Source organism: Belonocnema kinseyi, chromosome 2, assembly GCF_010883055.1.
Source record: "Belonocnema kinseyi isolate 2016_QV_RU_SX_M_011 chromosome 2, B_treatae_v1, whole genome shotgun sequence".
Classification (NCBI taxonomy): Eukaryota; Metazoa; Arthropoda; class Insecta; order Hymenoptera; family Cynipidae; genus Belonocnema; species Belonocnema kinseyi.
The window spans coordinates 123,641,836-123,665,127 of NC_046658.1; the positions used below are offsets into that span (position 1 = coordinate 123,641,836).

The 23,292-nt window shown below is 23.7% G+C and overlaps 1 protein-coding gene across 1 annotated transcript in view; it reads left to right on the forward strand.

Moving 5' to 3' along the window:
* The first annotated feature begins 1,219 nt into the window (after positions 1–1,219).
* LOC117166984 (NEDD8-activating enzyme E1 regulatory subunit) overlaps positions 1,220–23,292 on the forward strand; it is a 25,630-nt gene continuing 3,557 nt past the window's right edge. The window contains exons 1-7 of the mRNA XM_033351493.1: positions 1,220–1,385; positions 1,565–1,729; positions 6,423–6,605; positions 11,353–11,848; positions 15,583–15,716; positions 22,196–22,398; positions 22,514–22,650. Of these exons, the coding sequence (XP_033207384.1) occupies positions 1,318–1,385; positions 1,565–1,729; positions 6,423–6,605; positions 11,353–11,848; positions 15,583–15,716; positions 22,196–22,398; positions 22,514–22,650 (1,386 nt within the window). The 5' untranslated portion in view covers positions 1,220–1,317. The remainder of the gene's footprint in view (positions 1,386–1,564; positions 1,730–6,422; positions 6,606–11,352; positions 11,849–15,582; positions 15,717–22,195; positions 22,399–22,513; positions 22,651–23,292) is intronic.

Sequence of the window (23,292 nt, forward strand, 5' to 3'; positions counted from 1 at the left end):
GCATGACAGTTAATCACAAAAATATATAAATAGTTGATAATAAACATCGTTAAAAACAATTCTGGTAGCATAATATTTTTATTTTGGGGTTTTTCATATTTTAATTGCCCAATATTTTATTTTAAATATTTTAATTGTCAAATGTTTATAAACAATTAAGATAAACAAATTCAAAATTTAGGCAGTTTCACGTAGAAGAAAATCATTCTCTTCATTAGAATAGCTCGACATTAATTTGAGACTCTGAGTTATACACGATAATAAATAAAAATGTATTGATAAATATTTTCATAAACAATGTATCATAATTATTGATTGCAAAGTCTCATCATCCAGTTCATTCATAGCATACTCAGTCTCAAGCTATTTCGATTTAAACCCCGATTTATTTTCTACGTGAAATGTCCTAAATTTGAAATTGTTTATCCTAATTGTTTATAACCTTCAAGTTGTTTAATTTCAACAAATATTATAACATTTATATTATTTTTATCAGTATTTGCAGCAGTTCCGGGAATTAATAAGAATCAAAATCTGTAAAGACATCCAACTTTAATATTTTGCCGCAGAAACTGTTCATAACACTTGTTATTTTTAACTTTATTAATTATTATTGTGTTTGGATGTTATTTCTACATTAATACGAAAAAGGTTTAACAAAATGAAATTTTCTTACTAATAATAGTTTGCTAATTTGTTTTCATAAATTATGTTCCCTTCCATTACTTCTTTTGTTCTGTTAAACTTATATTTTAAACGATTCTAGCACTTTTTAATCAAGAAATTAAAAAGTGATTTTATAACGCTTGCAAAAAAATTGATAAGCAAATTAAAACGAAATTTAACAAATTATTCTTACTTTCTCTATTGATATTCTCTTGAAAACAAAACAAAGTCTGTATTATTAATTTTTGCATATTATATTTGAAATTTCCGCCTGTAAAATGAAAACATTGAAAAAAGACGCCAGCGCTTTGGCGGTAAAATCAAATGCCATAAAAAGTGAAATCCTGTGGAGAATTTCAAGTATTTCGTACATTTCATCTTATTTTTCAAGAAAATAATTAAATAAACTCTTTTCTAGTCCTTTTATATCTCAATATTCACTTCTAATTCCGCAATTATTTCAAAATCAACTCTCAAACTATTCGAATTATTTCCACACCTAGTGGATTTTTCTGTCACTTCCTTGTATTCTTCTTTGTATTTTCGCATTTCGGGGAACTATGACTTAATTTTGTTTCCGCGAAAATTTTGGCAAGCGGTGCCAAAGAAGTTTATTTTGAAAGACTGTAAATATAGTATTTATTCGTTTAAATGGCTTCTCCAGCTCCAAAATCGCCAGAGCAATCCGAAAGGAGCAGAAAATATGACAGACAATTAAGGTATTGCAAAATTTAATCAATAAGAAAGAACCTTTTCCACTCTCTGATTTTCTCCATTATTACAAACATTTTCTTTAATATTCCATTATTTTTCTTATTCTTTTCCTTTTCTTCGTGTGTTCTTCTCATTTACTTATCAATTTTCTTACTGTCACGGAAAACTTAAATATTATTTTTAGGTTATGGGGCGATCATGGACAAGCCTCTCTCGAAGCAGCCCATATTTGTTTAATAAATGCCACTGGTTTGGGCACAGAAATATTGAAATCTTTGGTTTTACCTGGAATCGGAGCATTTACAATTATCGATGGCAAAAAAATCACTGACGAAGACATTGGATCCAAGTAAGAAAAACTTTTTCTTTTTAGAAATTTCAGGGATCACAGTTGCCCCCCCTTTTTTAGAAACATCCCCTAAAACACTTAAAATCGAGAATTTTGACTCAATTTTTGCCCTTTTCATATAAGTTTTCGATTCATTTTTTAAGAATCATAAATATAAATTTAAGACATTAGGAAGCAACACTCAAAATTCTCGAAACCAGTTAATTCTGTCATTTATGAATAAAAATACTAAGATAATAAATAAAAACTTAATTTAAAAAGAAATAGGCATTAGTAGAAGTAAAAAAAGATATAATATATTTCGGCAAGTGAACAACAATATATATTAAGAATAAAATTTCGTCTAATTTTTTGTTACCAGTCATTGAAAATGATTTTTCATATTAAATTTCAAAATAAAATCACGCCTTACGACTTTTTAACAAAATTGTTGCGTTTTTTATCAAAAAGATTAATTTTTCACGGAAAAATTGATTTTCCTACCAAGAAAAATTTTTAACCAAACTTTTCAAAACAAAAAGTAGACCTTTGAACCAAAGAGTTGAATTTTAAAGCCAAGAGGGTGAGTTTGAAAGAAAAAAGTGACTTTTAAACCTAATAGTTGGATTTCCTTCAAAAATATTAAAATTTTTAACAAAGATGTTTGTTTTCTCAACCAATTTTTTTTATTTTTCTATCATTTTTTTAACTAATAAGACGAACTTTCAACAAAAGAGTTAAATTTCCAATAAAAAGATCATTTTCAGCTTTATAGTTGAATTTTCTACCAAAATATTTTTATTTTCTACATAAGAAAAAAAAAACGAATTTAAAACAAAATTGTTAAATTTTCAATTAAAAAATTAAATTTTAACTAAAAAACTGAATTATTAACAAAGTAGTTCAAATTTCAACCGAATAGTTAGTTGTTCGTTATTTTTCGACTAATAGGTTTAAGTTTTTAACGAAACAGTTTAATTTTTAACCAAAGTAGATGAATTTTTAACGAAAAATGAAATAGTTATTATTTAAAGAAAAAAATAATTTGAAATCAAACGCAGTTGAATTCATCCAAAAAATCTTCAACTAAATCCGAATAATTTTCTGCCGTAATATTTGAATGCATTTTCAAACCGAACATATGAATTATTAAAAACAAGTTACTTTTATATCAAATCGTCGAACTTTCTATCAAATTACTGGAATTTTTAATCAAATCTTTACATGATTTTCTAACCAAAATAGATGAATTCTCAACGAAAAAATATAATAATTAAAATTATTTCAACAACAAAAAAGGTTTTTAATTGGAAATCAAACAGTCGAATTCAATCAAAAAATCCTTTACCAAACCAGATTAATTTTCTGAAATTTTTTTTGAATTTTCAACAAGTAAATTAGATTTTTTTACCAAAGAAATAAATTTCGAAACGAAAAAGCAGAATTTTAAACCAAGAAAGAACAAAAATTCCACTAAATTGTTTCGTTTTTAAGTTGAGATAAATTTTGAAAGGAAAATGCAGAATTTTGAACCAAGAAAGAAAAAAAATTCCACTAATTTGTTCCATTTTTAAGTTAAATGTGTGAGTCTTATACAAAGCAGTTGCATTTTCAAACCGAAAATATGAATTTTTAACAAAAAATTTACATTGATATCAAATTGTTGAGCTTTGTATCAAATTATTGGAATTTTTAACAAACATATACATGAATGTTGAACGAAAATAGATAATTCTCAATGAAAAATATAATAATTGATATTATTTCATCAAAAAAAGATTTTTATTTGAAATCTTACACTCGAATTCAATCAAAATTAGATTCTTTTACAAAAGAAATAAATTTTGAAACGAAAAAGCAGAATTTTGTATCAAGAAAGAAAAAAATTTCCACTAAATTCTTCAATTTTTCAGTCAATTATACGAATCTCATACAAGACAGTTGCATTTTCGAACCGAAAATATGAATTTTTAACAAAAAATTTACTTTGATATAAAATTGTTGTATTTTCCACCAAATTACTGGAAATTTTAACAAATAAATAAATTTTTAACCGAATAAGGTGAACACTCGACGAAAAATATAAGTTATTTTCTTAACCAAAAAAATTTTGTTATTCGCCATTAAATACATTTGAATTCAACCAAAAAATAAGAATTTTTAACAAAATAGATAAATTTGTAACTTAATGATTGAATTTTCTACCAAGAAGATGAATTTTGAAAAAAAAATACAGATGGATTTTCAACTAAAATTATTGATTCATCGATAAAAAAATTGTATTAAGTTGTCGAATTTTCTACCAAATAAGAGGGAATAATCCACGAAAAAAATTTGATAGATATTTCAACCAAAGAGAATTAAATTTTAAATAAAAAACTTTTGATTTCAACCAAAAAAAAACGTTTTTCCTACAAAACAGTTTGATTTTACTGTAAAAGGTCATTGTCAATCAAAACGTTGAGACAATTTTAAACAAGAAAGATTTTTCATTTTCTACAAAATAGTTTAATCTTCAGTCTCCAAAACAGTTCTCCAAAACTGTTGAATTTTTAAGCCAAAACAGACGAGTTTTCTGCAAAACAGATTTTCAACCCGAAAATGTGAACTTTGCAATAAAAGTTAATTTTGTACCAAATAAACTTAAAATTTCAACAAGATTTAATTATAAAACCCTAATATGAATGTTGAATTATGAAGTTAATTTCCAAACCAATAGTTGAATTTTCTACTAAATTGTTCCATTTTTAAACCAAAAAGTCGAATTTTCTGCAAAATATTTTAATTTTTAGTCGAATAGTTAAATTTTCTATGACTTTGTTTACTTTTCAAGCCAAAAAGACGATTTTTTTACAAAATAGTTTAGTTTTTAACACGAAAACGTTAAGAAGCAAAAGAAGAGTTAATGTTCTACCAAAGAAAAATGGAATGTGAACAAAATAATTAAATTTCCAAACAATGCCATGTATCTTCAACTAAGAAAGATTTTTCAGACAAAAAAGAAAAAAAATCAACTAAACTGTTTAATTTTGTACAAAACAGTTAAATTTTCGTGCACAATGTTAATTTTCTTCTAAATTGTTAAATTTCTAAGCCAAAAAGACGAAAATTCTGGGTAAAAGTTGATTTTTAACCAAATAGTCGAATTTGCTACCAAATTCTTGAATGTTCAAATCAAAAAGTAAATTTATTACTAAACAGTTTCGTTTTCAATCCGAAAATATACATTTTTCGAAAGTTGAATGCTTAAAAAATGTAATAGTTGCTATTTTGGCAACAAATTATTTTGAATTAAAAACAGTTGAATTCATTACAACTTTTTTTTTTATAAATCAGTTACATTTTCAACACAAAATGATGAAATTTCAAGAAAAAAAGTTAATTTTCAAACAAATATTTATATATTTTACAAAATTGTGGAATTTTTAAGCCAAACAATGAATTTCTTACACAGTTTAATTTTCAACCCGAAAATATCAATTTTCAACATCAAAAAAGTTCATTTTCAAAGAAATAGTTAAATTTTTTACCAAATTGTTGAATTTTTAAGCCAAAAATAAGATTTTTCTACAAAACAATTTAATTCTCAGCTAGAAAAGTTGAATCTGCAGCATGAAAATATTTTGAACATGAAAATATGTATTTTCAACAAAAAATTTAATTTAATGAGGTAGTTTTTAACCAAATAGTGGAATTTTCAACCAAATTGTTGAATGCTAAAGCCGAAAAAAAAATTTTTATTTTTAATCGAAAAATGTGAATTTTCAACAAAAGAGTTAATTTTCTATTAAAAAGTTGAATTGTCCAAAATATAAATGTTTAAAAAATGCAATAGTTTCTATTTTCAACGAGAAATGATTTTAAATTAAAAACAGTTAAATTCATTAAAAAACACACCTTTTTTTACAAATCGGTTGAATTTTCGACACAAAATTATGATTTTTCAAGAAAAAAGCTAATTTTTCAAACCAAATAGTTGAATTTAGAAAAAATTGAATATTCAGCAAAATAATAACCAAGAAGAATAAACTTTCAATAAAAAATAGATGCTTTTTTATATAAAGGAATAGAAATTGTGATTCATTTTTATTACTTTGAAATATATATAATATACGTAAAAATCTCCTAACTGGTAAAAATATAATAGAAAAAAATTAAAACGTCTTGGAAAACAAAAACGGAAAAAGAAGTTTTGTTTTTAATAGTAATAATACTTTCTTGCTAACTTATTAAAAAAATACTTTGAACAACTCTCGGTTCTTTTTGAGAACGAATAAATTAGAACATTTTTATGAGATTAAGGAAACAGAATCTATCTACTGATAAAAACATATTTTAAAAGGTTTAAACATGAGGATTTTTTAATTCTGTTTATCTATTTTTCTGCCATCGATCTTTTTTTCTGATGTATTTTTATCAGTAGGATATGCCGAAGTGTTATTTTCCAAAGTTAGCTAAACAAAAAATTGAAAAACAAAAGCGACCAGAAACCCACGTGATTTGTAAAATTTTAAATAAAAAATGAAATTACGTGTTTACCTTTAATTAAACTACTCAACCGCAGTGATCCCGGAATTATCTAGGAAGTGAAATTTGAATGTTTCCAAGCCAGATTGATTCATGGTAAATTATCAGCAGGTAGTGATTAAAAAGTCAATTTTAATTTTTTTCTTACTGATCCTTCTTATTATTATTAAATTTTTTTTGTGATTAGCTTCTTTCTGGACTCTGAAAGCGTTGGAAAGTCGAGAGCCCAGGTTGCAACACAAATGCTCTTAGAATTAAATCCCGACGTCAGAGGCGATTATATCGACGAAGGTCCGGAACAAATTCTACAAAACAGTCCTGACTTTTTCAACACCTTCACAGTTGTCGTTGCTACGAACCTCCTGGAAAAGTAAGCCAAAAATAATAAATAAAATAAAAAAATGAAAATAACTGGAAATGAGCGTGAATTTATTTTTTGACCGGGAATTTTACAAGTTTCTGGAAAAAAAATATCCTTCCAGCTTTGATTTTAACCGTTTTTTTAAAGTAATTACTTTAATTCTGATCTTTTTCAATTATGATATCATCCAGTTTATCATCCGTAATTCGAAAATCTTTCAGTTTAAAAATGTTCAAATTTAGATTTTTAGTTTTTAAACGTATATTTAAATTTAAAGAATCTTGAAATGCAGGTTTAAAGACTTAAACAATTAAAAATTAAAAGCGTTTAAAACCGAAAATTTTTTACAAGTTGAAGAGATATTTAGAAAATTTGACAGGCTTCAGAGGAAATAAAAAAAAAATTCTTAGGAAAATGGAAAATTATTTTTTATTAGAATAAACTAATTTTAAGAGATTATTTAAAAAGATTAAGAACGATTTACAACATTTTCGAAAATGAATGTGGAAGATTTTAAGAATTTTTTTTTTAATTTAGCAGAATTTAAAAAAATGTAAAAAAGTATGTAGATGTTTAAAGATTTTAAAATAAAATTTCGAGGCATTTTAAGGATTTTAAAACTATTTAAAATTAAAATAATTTAACTTTTAATTTAAACCGGGAAATTTTTACAAATTTATAGTTGGAACTGGAATTTATCAATAATAATAATAATAATAATAATAATAATAATAATAATTCTGACTTGGAAAGGGGAATTTTCAAATTTAACAAAATTCCGAGCTAGTACTGGAAATCAGGGAATTATAAAATTTAAATAAATTCCGAGCTGGAATAGGCCATTTTTTAAAAGAATGAATTATAATTACAAGTTGAAACGGGATATTTTCGAAAAAATTTAATTTATGATTTGGAAAAGGGAATTTTAATGAAAAATTCTAATTCAGTTTTTAGCCAATTTTGAGTTGGAAATGGAATTGATCCAGTAGAATACTAATTCTCAATGGAAAATTGCATTTTTCAAACAAAATTATTATTTTGTGAAGCGAGGTATTTACGAAAAAATTTAAATTATGAATTGGAAAAGGGAATTTTACAAAAACAATCTGTATTTAAATTCTGGATTTGAAAAGGGAACTTTTTGAAAAGAACTAAAATTTCGGATTTGAATGAAGAAAATTTACAATCTTTAATGAATTCTGAGCTGGAATTAGAATTTAAAATTGCGTGGGTTTATATTTTTGGAACTGAATCTAAATCTTTGAACTCTGCAATTTATAAAAGTTAAAAACATTTTATTTGGCAGTTTAACTGCATTTAATTTAGAATTGTTCATTCAAAAAGTTTAGTAGCTTGCATTTTATACGTTTAAATAAATAAACATTTGAATACAAAATTGCTGAATGAAACAACTTTTTGACTACAATTTAAAAAGTTTAAGTTTCAAGATTTTCACTTTGAGTGTTTTCATTTGCAGTTCAGTTCGATTTTTGAAAATATCATTGACCGCGGAAATTGTTTGCGAACCGAGAAAAAACCGGCAATTTTTTTTTTTTTTTTTTGATTAAAACGACACCCTGATTCTAATACCAAATTTTCTTAACAAAAAATTTAAGACTTTAAATTTATAATATATCAAAATATATAATTATTATATATCAAGAATTTTTTTCATTCTTATCGTTCTAGTGGAAAAACTTATTCAATCAGAATTTCAAGCGGGAACTCTTATAGCTTTTTTCAATTTGAAAGCCGAATTATTTTTAAATTATTTAAATTTTAAGACTAAAGTTTGAGAATTTTTATTTTTCAGTTAAATTTAGAAATTAGAAAATATACAATTTTGAGGATAATGATAAGCTTTTTCAATTTTTTTTTTTTTAATAGTTAGCTTCCTGTGGAATTTTACATGATTTCTACTTCTTTCAATACATTTTCTACGACATTAAGTGATTTGAAGGAATTTCTAGAGAACCTTATGTAATAAATTAAATTTTATTTCAAAGGATTTTTACCAATTCGAACAGTTTTAAGGGATATGAAGGAATTCGACAAATCTCAATAAATTTTGAAGAACTTAAGTTATTTAAAAAATGTTTAAATAATTTGAAGAGATTTCGTTTCAAAAATTTGTGGTATATTATTTGTAGTTAATATTCATTATTTAAATTCAATGTTTTAATTATAGCAAGGATGAAATAATAATTCTGGGCCAAAAATATTTAATCACACTTATAAATATGATAATTTAATTATAAATGAAGGAGTTTTTAGAAGAAGTAATATTTTTGTTCATGATAGCGATTTGAAACATGTAAAAATAGTTTCTTTTTTATCGTTTCTCGGGATTTTTTTATGTTGCCATGTATGTATCTTCAATAAACTAAGTATATGTAAATTAAATATTAATTTTTTAATCGGAGAAATCATAAAAACCATTAGCTTTATCTAAAAAGTATACCATTTCTTTCAAAACGATTGTTTCTTCTTTTCTAATTTAAAATAAATTGTTCCATTTTTTCTTGAAAAAATAACCCTGTTTCTCCTATTTTGAGTTTTTTTGCTCTTTTATCCCTGTATTATCAGGATGGAAACTTCACAGTCGCAGATTTTTCAGATTGCGTGTGTTTAATCTAATTAATCATAAATTATTATGTAATTTTTATTTTATTTATTTAGAAATTAAACTACTTCGAAAATGTATGTACATATTTTTTAATTCGCCTTTTTTCTATAGAAAATTCATCTTTTAGATATAAAATTCAACTATTTCGGTTTAAGATTCATCATTTTAGTTAATAATTCATCAGTTTGGGTGAAAATTGATCTTTTCTTGTTCAAAATTTAACTATTTTATTGAAAATCCAAATATTTTGTTTTAAATTAGAATTTTTTTTGTGTAGAAAATTATATTTTTCTTTGCAAGTTAATTTTCTTGTTTAAAAATTCTTCTTTTCTGTCAAAAGTTCGAATATTACAGTTAAATCTATATCGTTTTAGTGAAAATTTAATCTTTTAGATTTCAATATAAATTACATGCTTGAAAGTTAAACTCTATTGTTGGACATCATATTTTTTTTAGTTAAAAATTCATATTTCTTGGTAGAAATTAATCTTCTTTGGTTGAAAATTCATCTTTCTGGTTTAAAATTTAACTATTCCAGTTAAAGATTTACCATTTTATTTGAAAAATCACTTTGTTTGAAAATCTAACTATTTTTTTGAAAGTTATTATTATTTTTTTATATTTTTTGGGGGGGAAAGTAATTTTTTTAACTGAAAATTTGACTTATTTTAATCGAATATTCCATATTTTTAGTTGAAAATTCTTCTGATTGGTTGAAAATTAATTTTGTCTATTTAAAATTTAATTATTTAATTTTTGATTGGCAATTTATCTTTTTTTAGTAAAAACTAATTTTTTGTTATGGATAATTCAACTATTCCAATTGAAGATTAATTATTTTAGATGAAAATTCCTCAGTTAGGTTGAAAATTGAAATATTTATTCGAAAATCTATGTTTTTTTTTGTTCAAAATTTATGTTTTTAACTAAAAATTGAAATATTCAATCTTTCATTGGAAATTTATAATTTTCTAGAAAATTTAAGCATTTGTATCAAAATTAATTTATTTGGCCATTTTTTGCTCTTTTGTTTTAAAGGATGTTTAGAATAAACATCATGAATTAAAATAAAATTTTGCGAACATTTATTTCTTTTTTGGTTGAAAATTATTTTGTTTTTTTAAACTAAAAATGTAACTATTATTCCGTTTAAATATTTCATAATTTTAGAGAAAAATTAATCTCTTTGGTTAAACATTAATTTTTGTCTGAAAATTTTATTATTACATTTTGGATGGAAAAATAATCTTTTTTAGTTGAAAATTCTTATGTTTGGTTGAAAATTAATTTTTTCAACTTAAAATTTAATTATTTAAGTTTTGACTGGCAATTTTTTTTATACATCTAATTTTTTGTAATGGATGATTCAACTATTCCAGTTGATGATTCATCATTTTAGTTGAAAATGCATCAGTAGTTAGATTGAAAATTGAAATATTTATTTGAAAATCCATTTTTTTCTTGTTCAAAATTTATGTTTTTAATTAAAAATGTAAATACTCTATTTTTTCTAATTGAAGATATTTAATTGAGATAAAAATCAAATTAAAAATCCTAATTAACGTCCAATAATTAAGTTAATGTTTTTTCGTGGTTTGATAATAAAAACAAAAAAAGACGAAAGAAATAAAAGAGAAATTATTTATATATGGAAAAAGAAAAATTAAAAAAAAACGGCGAGAAGGAAGGAGATTTGGTTGGCTGCCTTCTCATTTTCTTTCCTCTTTTTTGTTTTTGTCTAAAGGGAAAAGTTTCTTTTTCTTTTCTTTTTTAGAGAAGAAAAGGAATTTTTCAGATTTCAATGGGAACATTTTATACTGATTGTCCAAATGTTGGTCCTTGGATTCTTGATTTTACTTTCAGGAATTCTGCTCATTCTATTTTTCATTGGAAATTTATATTTTTCTAGAAAAATTAAGTATTTGTATTAGAATTCATTTATTTGGAAATTTGTGGCTCTTTTGTGTTGAATAATTTGTAGAATAAACGTCATGAATTGAAATAAAATGTTGCGTTCAGCGGCAAGTACGAATATGTGACTTTCATTTGATATTTATCTTTAGATTATTGTGTTTTTTTTTCAAATATAATTTCCAAAAATGTCGTAAAATTTAAACGATATTTTTCCAGGCCTCTAATTTTGCTTTCGAGGAAATTGTGGGATCTAAATATTCCCCTAATCGTCTGCAGATCGATAGGATTTGTAGCCTATATGAGAGTTCAGGTGAAAGAACATACCATAATCGAAAGTCATCCAGACAACGAAGTTTCGGATTTGCGACTAGACAAGCCCTTTGAATTACTGGAGAAGCATCTCGATTCGATAAACCTCGATGAGTTGGATGTGAAGGACCATTCACACACACCTTATGTCGTTATTCTTTACAAATTTCTGAAAAGATGGATGGAGGAGCATAATAAGTTTCCTAGTACCTATAAGGATAAAGAATCGCTGAGGAAAATTATTAGAGAAGGGATAAGAAGAGACGAATACGGAAACCCAATTGACGAAGAGAATTTCGAAGAGGCGATCAAAGCGGTTAATACTTGCATCAGACGTACCATTGTGCCTGCATCTGTAATGGATATTTTAAACGACGAGCGCTGTGTAAATCTAACTGCAAAAGTACCAAAATTTATCTACTATTATCTTTTAGTATTTTTCTTTCAAGGTAGATTTTATTCTAAGGGGCCGTACTCAAATTACGGAACATAATTTTTTTAAAAGTTTTTAATCTTTTATCTTAGAATTTTAATCTTTTTATACTTTTAACATGTATTTCAGATGCAAAATCACAAATTTTTAATTTATTAATTTATTTTAAATAAAAAAATGTCTTTTCTAATGTCTAATAGTTGATCTGTAAACTTAAAAAGGCAAATTCCCCCCAAACAAACAGGGAAATGCGAAAAAAACGGGAATTTTTTGAAACCGGGAAATGTCAGTACATTTTTAACTTGACCGGGAATTTTACAAATTTGCAGAAGAAAAATATGTCCAAGTTCGATTTCAACTGTTTTTTAAATAATTAGTTGAATTGATATATTTTTAAATTATGATATCATTCAGTTTATAATACGTCAGGGTGTCTAGTGACCTTGAAAACCTTGAAAACCTGGAAATCTCCTTGATTTTTTCACGAAAACCTTGAATTTTAATTATTCTTTTTTCTTTTAAAACAATAAGTTTATAGAAATGCTAAGAGTAATTTAAATCTTTAAGCCTGTTATGAAAAGAAACAACTCGTTTATAAAAAATCTTGCTGCTGAACATTTTTTTTTGTCAAGATATAATTTATTTGTTGTTTATTACAGAATAAATATATTTCAAGGCACTTTTTGTTGAGGTGTTCAACTTAGAAATTATAAAAATTATTAGTTTAAAATTTCGATGTTAATTCAGTTTCAGAATTAGAATAAGCCATGGTCATAAAGCGGATTTTTCGAGGGGTTGACCTCTCGGTTTTTGAGTGTACAACAAATTTCAAATAAAGATTTCACAGCAATTTCACAAACATTTTAAAACTTTAAAGATTTAAAGGATTTCAACGATTTTCTAAAGAAAGAATCAAGAAAGATTTTATAAACATTTTAAAATATTTCACAAAGATTTCAAGGATTTCAAATACTCAAAAGAGCCGTGTGCACTAGATTAAAAAGTTTTCTCAAAAATTTCCCAAAAATTTCGAACATTTCACAAAGATTTTAGAACTTTCAAAAAAGAATTTAAATAGTTTAAACAGGGTATATTAAACCACATTTCTAAGATTTCAAAACATTTCATTTTTTAAGTGTACACTTGTCATTTGAAGAATTTACTGATTTTTTAAATTTTAAATTTAAAAAATTTTTAAATTTATTTAAATTATTTATTTAAATATTTATTTAAATTTATTTAAATTTTTTTAATTTTAATTTTTAAAATTTTTTAAATTAAGGATTAATAAGTGAATAATAATTGATGTTACAAGACGTTTCGGAATCAGTTCAAAATTTAAGAATTTCCAGATTTTAACGTTAAAAATTAGATTTTTTCAATTGAAAAGTCTTCGTAGTTAAACAAATGTAAACTCCCAATTGAAACTTTATAAACTATTTTCAGTTTTAAAATAATTCCAAAATAATAGATTCATAATTAAAGGCTTTTTCAAATAAAAAAAAAATTGTTTCAACCTAAAATTTGAAATGTTGTAATTAACAAAAATAGCAATTACTGATTCTTTAGGTATAGTTGACTGTTCATATAAAATCGGTATTTGTAAACCAAATATTCAAAACAAAACAAAAAAGTAAATATTAAACATCACAATTTTAATTGTTCCATTTGAAGAAATGTAACTTCCAAGTCAAATTGTAGAATTTTGATGTATAATAGATATTGAACATCTATAATTCCTAGAAAACATTGGACAAAATTGAAGAGATATTTAGAAGGTCCGCAAAGATTCAAAATTATGTTAAAATTTGAAATGATTTTGAATAATTTAAACGAATTGTCTACGTATACCAACAAAATCCTACTATTTGTACCTAAATTTTAATGCAAATAGTTTTTAAGAATGATGAAAGGCTTTAAAAGAATAAAAAAACATTTTCTTAAGATTCCTAGGAAAATTGAAAATGACTTTTTATTTTGAAGAAATAATTTTAAGAAAATATTTAAAAAGATTTAAATATCCATTTTAGATTTTTAATTTTACCGGGAATTTTACAAACTTTTAGAAGAAAAATCTACCCACCTTCGATTTTAACAGTTTTTTAAATAATTAAATTGCAGTTTTGAAAATTTAAACAATTAAAAATTAAAAGCATTTGAAGTTGAAAATTTTTGATTAAAAACAGTTTTATTTTATCAACTGTTTAAATAGTTTAAAAGGGTTATATTAAACCACATTTCTAAGATTTCAAGACATTTTAAACAATTCCAAAATTTTTTAGGAGATATCAAAAGATTTCACTAAGATTTGTAACAATTTCAATAATTCCAACGAATTCACAAAGATTAAAAATATGCCAGTGATTTCAAACGAATACAAAAGACTTAGAGAAGATTTCACAATTTTTTAAAAGAATTCATAAGGATTTCAAAAGGTTTCAACACATTTGTGAAGATTTTAAAAGACTTCAATGATTAACGTTAAAAATTACGTTATTTTATTTTTAAATAATTTTTGAAATTGTGATTTTTAAAATTATTAAATCATTCAGTTTAGAATGCTTGATTTGAAAATATTTTACTTTAAAAATGTTCCATTTTAGATTGTTAATTTTTAAAAGTATATATTTTAATTTACAGAATTTTAAAATGCACTTTTAAAGGCTTATAAAATTAAAAATGAGAAGTTTTTAAAATCAAAGATTTTTTTTATAAAAAACAGGATGGCCGCTGGACCGGAAAACCGGAAATTTTACGAATTTTCAGAAAAAAATCTGCCCAAGTTCGATTTTAACAGTTTTAAAAATAATTAAAGTGTATTTTTGAAGATTTAAACAATTAAAAGCATTTAAAAAAAACAGTTTTATTTTATCAACTGTCAATATAAATAAATAAATTATTTAAAAAATATATCTATACTCTAAGTATAGAAATCCGAACAATAATTAATTTGACAAAACAATTGTAGATCCGTTCAAAATGTGAGAATTTCCAGATTGTAACTGTTTCAATCCGAAAGTCTTCATAAGAATTGAATTTAATATATCATTTATTCCCATAATTTTATTTTTAAATAAAAATTTTCATGATTTATCAATAATATATTTTTAAATCAGAGTTTCAGGTTTTCCTTTATATTATTTTTTATAATAAATATAATAATATATTATTTATAAAATAATACTTGTATCCTCATCTAAAACAGATTAATTTTTTAAAAGCAATTTCATGTTTGATAAAAAAATTGATTTTTTCCGAAAAATACGAGTTTTTAACAAAATACATCAATTTTTAACCAAATACTTGAATCTATATCAAGTTGTTTAATTGTCAAATCGAAAGTACGAATTTTTTAAAAACAGTTTAATTTTGAACCAGAAAATGTGAATTTTAAAAATAAAAGTTAATTTTCAAGATCAATTTTTAACCAAACTTTTACATTTTCAACAAACAAAAAAATGAAATTTATGCAGAAAGAGATACATTATCAAAACAGTTGAATTCAAATCAGTTGAATTTTCAACCAGGAAATATGACTTTTTAACAACATTGCTGAATTTTTAATCGAATAATAAAATTAGTAAATAAAAAATGAATTCTTAACAATATTTTGACACTATTTTTTTTTTAAATCAACACTATTTACACTATTTTTGATCTCTAAAGTGAGCCCAAGACCTGTAAACATTTATTTTATTTTTCAGAGCAGTTCCTTTTGGATCATATTGAAGGCTATAAGAGATTTTATAGATAATGAGGGAAATGGGCTTCTTCCACTCAAAGGGGCTTTACCAGACATGATCGCTGATACAGAAAAATATATTGCCCTTCAGCAAGTGTGAGTATTTTACGAAAATTAAACGAACTTTTAGGGTTTCTAGAGGTCAGGGAATTCTGGAGTCAAAAAATCAAAGAATTTAAAATTAGTAACTTAGATTTTATATAAAACAATGCAAATTTAAATATTTGGTTGGAAATTCAACAATTTTGTTGAAAATTCTCAATTTCGAGTCGAAAATGACAAGTTGTTTGTTAAAAATTCGTCCTTTTTGGTTAAAAATTCAACTATTTAGTTATAAATTAACTTCACTGTTTGTGATTCTTTTTTTAGTTCAAAATTTAAATATTTTATTTTTTGTTGAAAATGTATCTTTGTTTAGTTGAAAATTACACTATTTAAGAGATAATTCGTTTTAAAAAAATTGTTTAACAAAGGTTTTAACTAAAGTGTTAGTTACAAGTTCCAGTATTTGGTTGAAAATTGTTTTTATTTTAGATATTTAACCTTTATTGATGAATCATCTGTCTGGTTAAAAATTGTACTATTTTGTTGAAAATTCATTTTATTTATTCGAAAATTTATATTTTTAAATTCAATATTCTACTATCTGGTTGAAAATTCATTTATTTTGTGAAAAATCCCGTTTTTTTTTGTCACAAATTAATTTTTGTAACTGAAACTATTCTCTTTTAAGTTAATGAATTTTTGTAAATCAGTTTTGGACTGAAAATGTAACTTTTCCATTTTTTGTTGTTGTAAATTGTACTTTTTAAATTAAAAATCCACTATTTGGTTGAAAATTGTTTTTTTTTCTTCTTGAGATTTAATTTTTTAAGTGTAAATGTAACTATAAATTTTTTGGTTGTAAATTTATCTTTATTAATTGAAAAATCAAGAACGTTATTTACAAGTATTTTCATGCAAATTTGATTTTGGGTACAAAAGTAATCTAATTAGTTGAAAATTCATATTTCTGGTTGAAAAATAATTTTTATAATTTTTCATGATTTCCATTTTTTGTTTAAAATTGCTTTTTTAAAATTAAAAATCCACTATTTGGTCGCATATTCGTTGTGTGGTAGAAATTGAATCTTCTTTTCTTTGAAAAAACAACAGTATGATTAAAAATTCGAGTGTTTTATTGAAAACTCGACTTTTTTGTTAGAAAAGTAATCTAATCGGTTGAAACTTCATTGTATTGATAAAAAATTCGTTTCTTTTGTTCGAGAACACTTTTGGTAGAAAATAAGGTTTTTCCGGCTTTAAAAATTTAAATATTTTATTTTTTATTGAAAATGTATCTTTGTCTAGTTGAAAATTCCGCTATTTAAGAGAAAATTCGTTTTTAAAATGTTGGTTAAGAAAGGTTTTTAACTAACGTGTTAAATAAAAGTTCCACTATTTGGTTTAAAATTGTTTTTTCATTCATTTTATTTTATCGAAAATTTATATTTTTAAATTCAATATTCAACTATCTGTTTGAAAACTCGACTTTTTTGTTAGAAAAGTAATCTAATCGGTTGAAACTTCATTGTATTGATTAAAAATTTATTTCTTTTGTTCGAGAACTCTTTTCTTTTAAATGAAATTTTTTTCGACTTTGAAAATCAACCATTTTTGTAAGAAATAAACTGTTTTTATTAAAAACTAATGTTTTCGGGTTGAAAAATCCTCTGTTTTGTAAAAAAAATCGTCTTTTCGACTTGAAAATCTAATATTTTGGATGAAAATTTTGCTCCTAATAGATCTCTTAGGTGTTAGATTGTTTTTATACTTGAGAGTAATATTAATATCGGTGAAAAATTCTATTGGGAATGGTTAAACTGCGATACGCCACATGGTGACAAAAATACGAAGTACAAAGAATAGGGGCGATTTAAAAAATTCAATTTAATTTGTGTATAGAAGTGTTTTAATGATTTTTTTCTGGAGTTTAAATTATTTATTGGATACTAAAAATAAGTCTTTATTAGAAACCGCAGCTCTTAGATGGAATTTACATCTTATATAGTGAAAAAACACATTTTTTGACAGAAATATTAAAAAAAAAAAAAAAATATTGTACTATTTATTGTGATTTTCTACAGATTTTTAACTTGAATGGACTTATTTTGAATTAAGAAGGAACTCAAAGTCAATTTTTATTAATTTATACATTAAATATTTACTGTTTAAAAATATGATCTAAAAGTTAGGCTATGGAATTTGAATTCCAATCGTCTATTATTCATATTATTTTCAGAATCTGGATCAAATTTGTCGCTACTCAAATTACTTAAAGTTTATTTAAACTTACAATTATTAGAATTTACATGAAGTAGTTAAATAATTATTTTATTGTTAAAAAACATTTTTGACAAAAATGTGTTTTATCACTGTATAAGATGGAAATTCTATCTAAAACGATTTGTTTTTTATGAAGATTTGTTTTTAGTATTCAATCATTGTTTTAAACTTCACAAAACAAGCGTAAAAACACTTTTATGCAAAAATTAAAATACGTCTTGAAAATTGTACCTACTCTTTGTAGTTCCAGTTTTCGGCGCCAGATTGCATAATAGTCCACCATACAGGTTATTTATTCAGGGTGCCCGCTGGACCGGGAATTTTATGTGACCGGAAAAACCCGGAAAATAAAAGTGAATTTATTGTTTTACTCGGAATTTTACAAATTTTTAGAAAAAAAATTTTTGACGTTTGATTTCAACAGTTTTTTAAAATAATCAGTTGAATTTTTATCCTTTTTCAATTATATCATTCAGTTTACACTGCATAATTGGAAAATCTTTCATTTACAAATTTTCCATTTTATAGTTTATTTTTTAAGTGTACATTTGTCATTTGAAGAATTTACTGATTTTTTAAATTGTACTATAGATTAAAGATTAATAAGTGAATAATAATTGATGTTACAAGACGTTTCGGAATCAGTTCAAAATTTTAAAATAATTCCATAATAATATATTCATAATTAAAGGCTTTTTTCAAATTTAAAAAAATGGTTTCAACCTAAAATTTGAAATGCTGTAATTGAAAAAAATAGCAATTACTGATTCTTTAGATATAGTTGACTGTTCATATAAAATCGGTATTTATAAACCAAATATTCAAAACAAAACAAAAAAGTAAATATTAAACATCACAATTTTAATTGTTCCATTTGAAGAAATGTAACTTACAAGTAAAATTGTAGAATTTTGATGTATAATAAATATTGAACATCTATAATTCCTAGAAAAAATTGGACAAAGTTGAAAAGATATTTAGAAGGACCGCAAAGATTCAAAATTATTTTAAAATTTGAAATGGTTTAAAATAATTTAAACGAATTGTCTACGTATACCAACAAAATCCTGCTATTTGTACCTAAATTTTAATGCAAATAATTTTTAAGAATGATGAAAGGCTTTAAAAGAATAAAAAACATTTTCTTAAGATTCCTAGGAAAATTGAAAATGACTTTTTATTTTGAAGAAATCATTTTAAGAAAATATTTAAAAAGATTTAAATAGATTTCCAAAATTGTCAAAAATATTTTCCATTTTACAGGATTAAAAAAAAATTGGAAGAATTCAAATCATTATAGAAGATTTAGAATTTCTGAAAAATTTCAAGAATAATGGAAAATTTAAATAAATGTAAAACAACATGTAGGTGTTTACAAGATTTTAAAATAAAATTTCGAAGCCTACTAAGGATTTTTAAACTATTTCAGGGTGGCCGCTGGACCAGCAAACCTGGAAAACCGGGAAATAACAGTGAATTTATTGTTTGACCGTGAAATTTACATAATTTTTAGAATAACAATTTTGTCCAACTTTGATTTCAAACGTTTTTTAGAATAATTTGTTAAATTTTGATTTTTATAAATTATTACATTATTTAGTTTAGAATGCTTAATTCGAAAATCTTTCACTTTAAAATTTCTCCATTTAAAATTTTTTATTTTACCGTGAATTTTGCGAACTGTTAGAAGAAAAATCTGCCCAAATTCGATGTTAATAGTTTTTTAAATAATTAAATTGCAGTTTTGAAGATTTAAACAATTAAAAATTATAAGCATTTGAAGTTGAAAATTTTCGAAAAACCCAGTTTTATTTTATCAACTGTTTAAATAGTTTAAAACGGGTATATTAAACCATATTTCTAAGATTCCAAAACAGTTTAAAACATTTGAAAGATTTTAAACAATTCCAAAATTTTTTAAGCAGATATCAAAAGATTTTACTAAGATTTGTAATAATTTCAATAATTCCAATGAATTCACAAAGATTACAAATATTCCAGTGATTTCAAATGAATACAAAAGACTTAGAGAAGATTTCACAATTTCTTTAAAGAATTCATAAGGATTTCAAAAGGTTTCAACACATTCGAGAAGATTTCAAAAGACTTCAATGATTAACGTTAAAAATTACGTCATTTTATTTTTTAAATAATTTTTCAAATTGTGATTTTTAAAATTATTATATCATTCAGTTTAGAATGCTTAATTCGAAAATATTTTACTTTAAAAATTTTCCATTTTAGATTTTTAATTTTTAAGAGCATGTATTTTAATTTAAAGAATTTTAAAATGCAAACCGGGGAGCGGGAATTTTACGAATTTTCAACAACAAAAAAATCTGGCCAAGTTCAATTTTAACAGTTTTATCAACTGTCAATATAAATAAATAAATTATTTTTAAAGTGAATCTGAATTCTAAGTATAGAAATCTAAACAATAATTGATTTGACCAAACAATTCTAGATCCGTTAAAAATTCGAGAATTTCCAGATTTAAACTGTTTCAATTCGAAAGTCTTCATAAGAATTGAAAGTAATATATAATTTGTTCCGATATCTTTATTTAAAATTTTTTTTTATGATTTATCGATAATATATTTTGAATTCAGAGTTTCAGGTCTTCCTTTATATTATTTGTTATATTAAATTTATTAATATATTATTTTTATTAATTTTTGAGTCATTAAAAAGTGTAAAAGTGCGTTTTACTATTTGCAACTTAAAAATAAATCCATAATAATATAGTCGTAATTAAAGGTTTTTATTAAATTTAAAATATTGTGAGTCTAAATTATTTAATTTTTATCCCATTTAATTTGAAATTTCTTAATGTAGAAAAAGAATAAGTATTTCATATTTAGCAATATTTCACTGTTCATTTAAGACGAGTTAATTGAAACCAAATATTTTAAAGAAAATAATTTGAAACTGACTTGTTTTACATAGAAAGCTTTGAATCTTTAGATTTTCGAAAAACTTTTTAACTTTTAGCGTTACAATTTTAATTTTTCTATTTAAAAAGTGTTTAATTTATAAGTGAAATTGTTAAATTTTTACGCATAAATAACAATTGAACACTTATTATTTGTAGAGAAAAATTGAGTAATTTTAAGAGATATTTAGAAGTTTTGAAAAGATTCAAAATTAATTAAAAACTTGAAATTATTTCAAGTAATTTAAACGAAGTGTATTAACATTTTTTTCAGAACTTCTGAATATATTTTAAAATTAATCTAAATTTTCCGATAATTTTTGAAAATCCTGAAAATTAAAAAAAAATCCTTAAAATCTTCCATGTTCTTCTTCGATCATTTCTTTATTCTACATTTAATTCGAATCTTTTTTAAACTTCTAAATATCTCTTAAAATTACTCTAATATGTTTACAAATAATAAGGGTTCTATTGTTATTTAAAAATTCAAATTAAATTTCTTTAATGTGCAGAATTTTCTAAAAGTTATAGAAAAAAATTTAAAAGTTCCGAAAAAAATTCTAAAAATTATTTTGAATTTGGAAAAATTTTAAACCACTTCTAGATTTCTCAAGAATTTTAAATAAAATTTTAAAGCTTTTAAAGAATTCCTAGACTATTTAATATAAAAATAATTTAACTTCTAATTTAAGAACTGTTAAGTTAAAAAAATTATTTTTTAATTGTTAATGTGTCCAGCTTAAAGTTACTTAAAATAATATAAGTTTGAAAATGTTTAAAGTTCATTGCTTGATTCTTTCATTTAGACTATTGAAAATCTTAAAGTGGATTTATATTTTTGGAACTTATTTCATTGAAAAGTTCTATTTTGGTACGTGTAAATTTTTGAGCATTTGAATACACAATTTTTGAATTGAAAAACATTTAAAATTCAATTTTAAAACTTTGGAATTCAAGATTTCCACTTTGAATGCTTTAATTTGTTGTTTATCACTTTATATGGAAAAATGTTTAGAATATAGTTTGATTTTTTAAATTTCATTGGCCGTGAAAAATGTTTAAAAACCGGAAAAAAACTGGGAATTTTTTTCTTCTATTAAAACGGCCACCCTGCATTTAAAATGAAAATAATTTAACTTTTAATTCAGGAAGTGTTCAGCTTATAACAAAAATTTAATCGACCAATGTCTAATATTTCTAGCTTAAAATTGCTTAAAATGATTTTGCAGCTCAGTTTTGATCACTCCGTGAAAAAAGTTTGCGAACTGGGAATTTTTTTTATGTAATTAAAACGACCACCCTGTTATTTGTATTTTAGATATCATAAGCAAGCGGTTACTGACGTAGAAGCTGTTTGGCGAAACACAATTCGATTGCTCAGACAACTAGGACGTCCAATGGATTCCATAACAGAAAAAGAAGTGAAGCTATTCTGCCGATACGCTTCGGATCTTCACGTTGAGCGAGGAACCTGCATTGCGGATGAATACGATCCCAAAATGAGTAATGCTAATGAAATAGGTAAAAAAAAGTCGTCTTTTTATCATTATTTTTACATGATCAATATAGTAATTTAAAAACTAGGAGATAATAAAAATTTTGGAATTTTACTGGTTCATTTATTAATTAATTGCAGCTCAAAAATTGGAAGATTCGGACAGTATGTTGGTGTATTATGTTGTCTTAAGAGGAATCGAGAAGTTCCAATTTGAGTACAACTCCTACCCTGGTGAATTCGATGATCATGTCGAACCGGATATTATTAAACTAAAGGTAATTTATAACTTTTAGAAAAAAAATTGAAACAACAGTACCGAAAGATTTCATTTTATTTTAAAGATTTCTTCTTCAATGTCGTCCTAGGGGAATAATTGTGCAAATTTTTGAAATCAAAATATTTTGAAATCAAAATATTTTGAAATCGTTTAGAATAGTTTTAATCTTTTGAAATGTTTGTGAAATTATTACAAAATATGTGAAGGGTGACAGTACAGAACTAGATAATTAACAAAATCGGAATTTTTTTAAAAAAGTGAAAAAAACCTTCTGTAAAATGTAAAACTCCAATTGGATTAATTAAAGAAATGATTGTTTAATCTGAATACGCGCAATAGCCTAATTTGTGCCTTCTTATTAAACAAATTTTTCAAACAAAAATAATATAATCCGGATATATGATTTTAGATTTTAGAGTTCCTCTATTTCAGTTTTGCCTTTTTTTATGGATTTTTAAAAATGTTTTTATTTTATGAATGGCTTGAAAATGCATGTATTAAATTTGTATACATATAATTTTATCCTGTTGTATATTATCACCATTGTAAATGATTTCATAAAGAGTTTTAAACTAATTTTTAAAGCAATTAATAATTGTTTCTAACTTGTTTCGTATTTTTCTATGATAAATAACTTTTT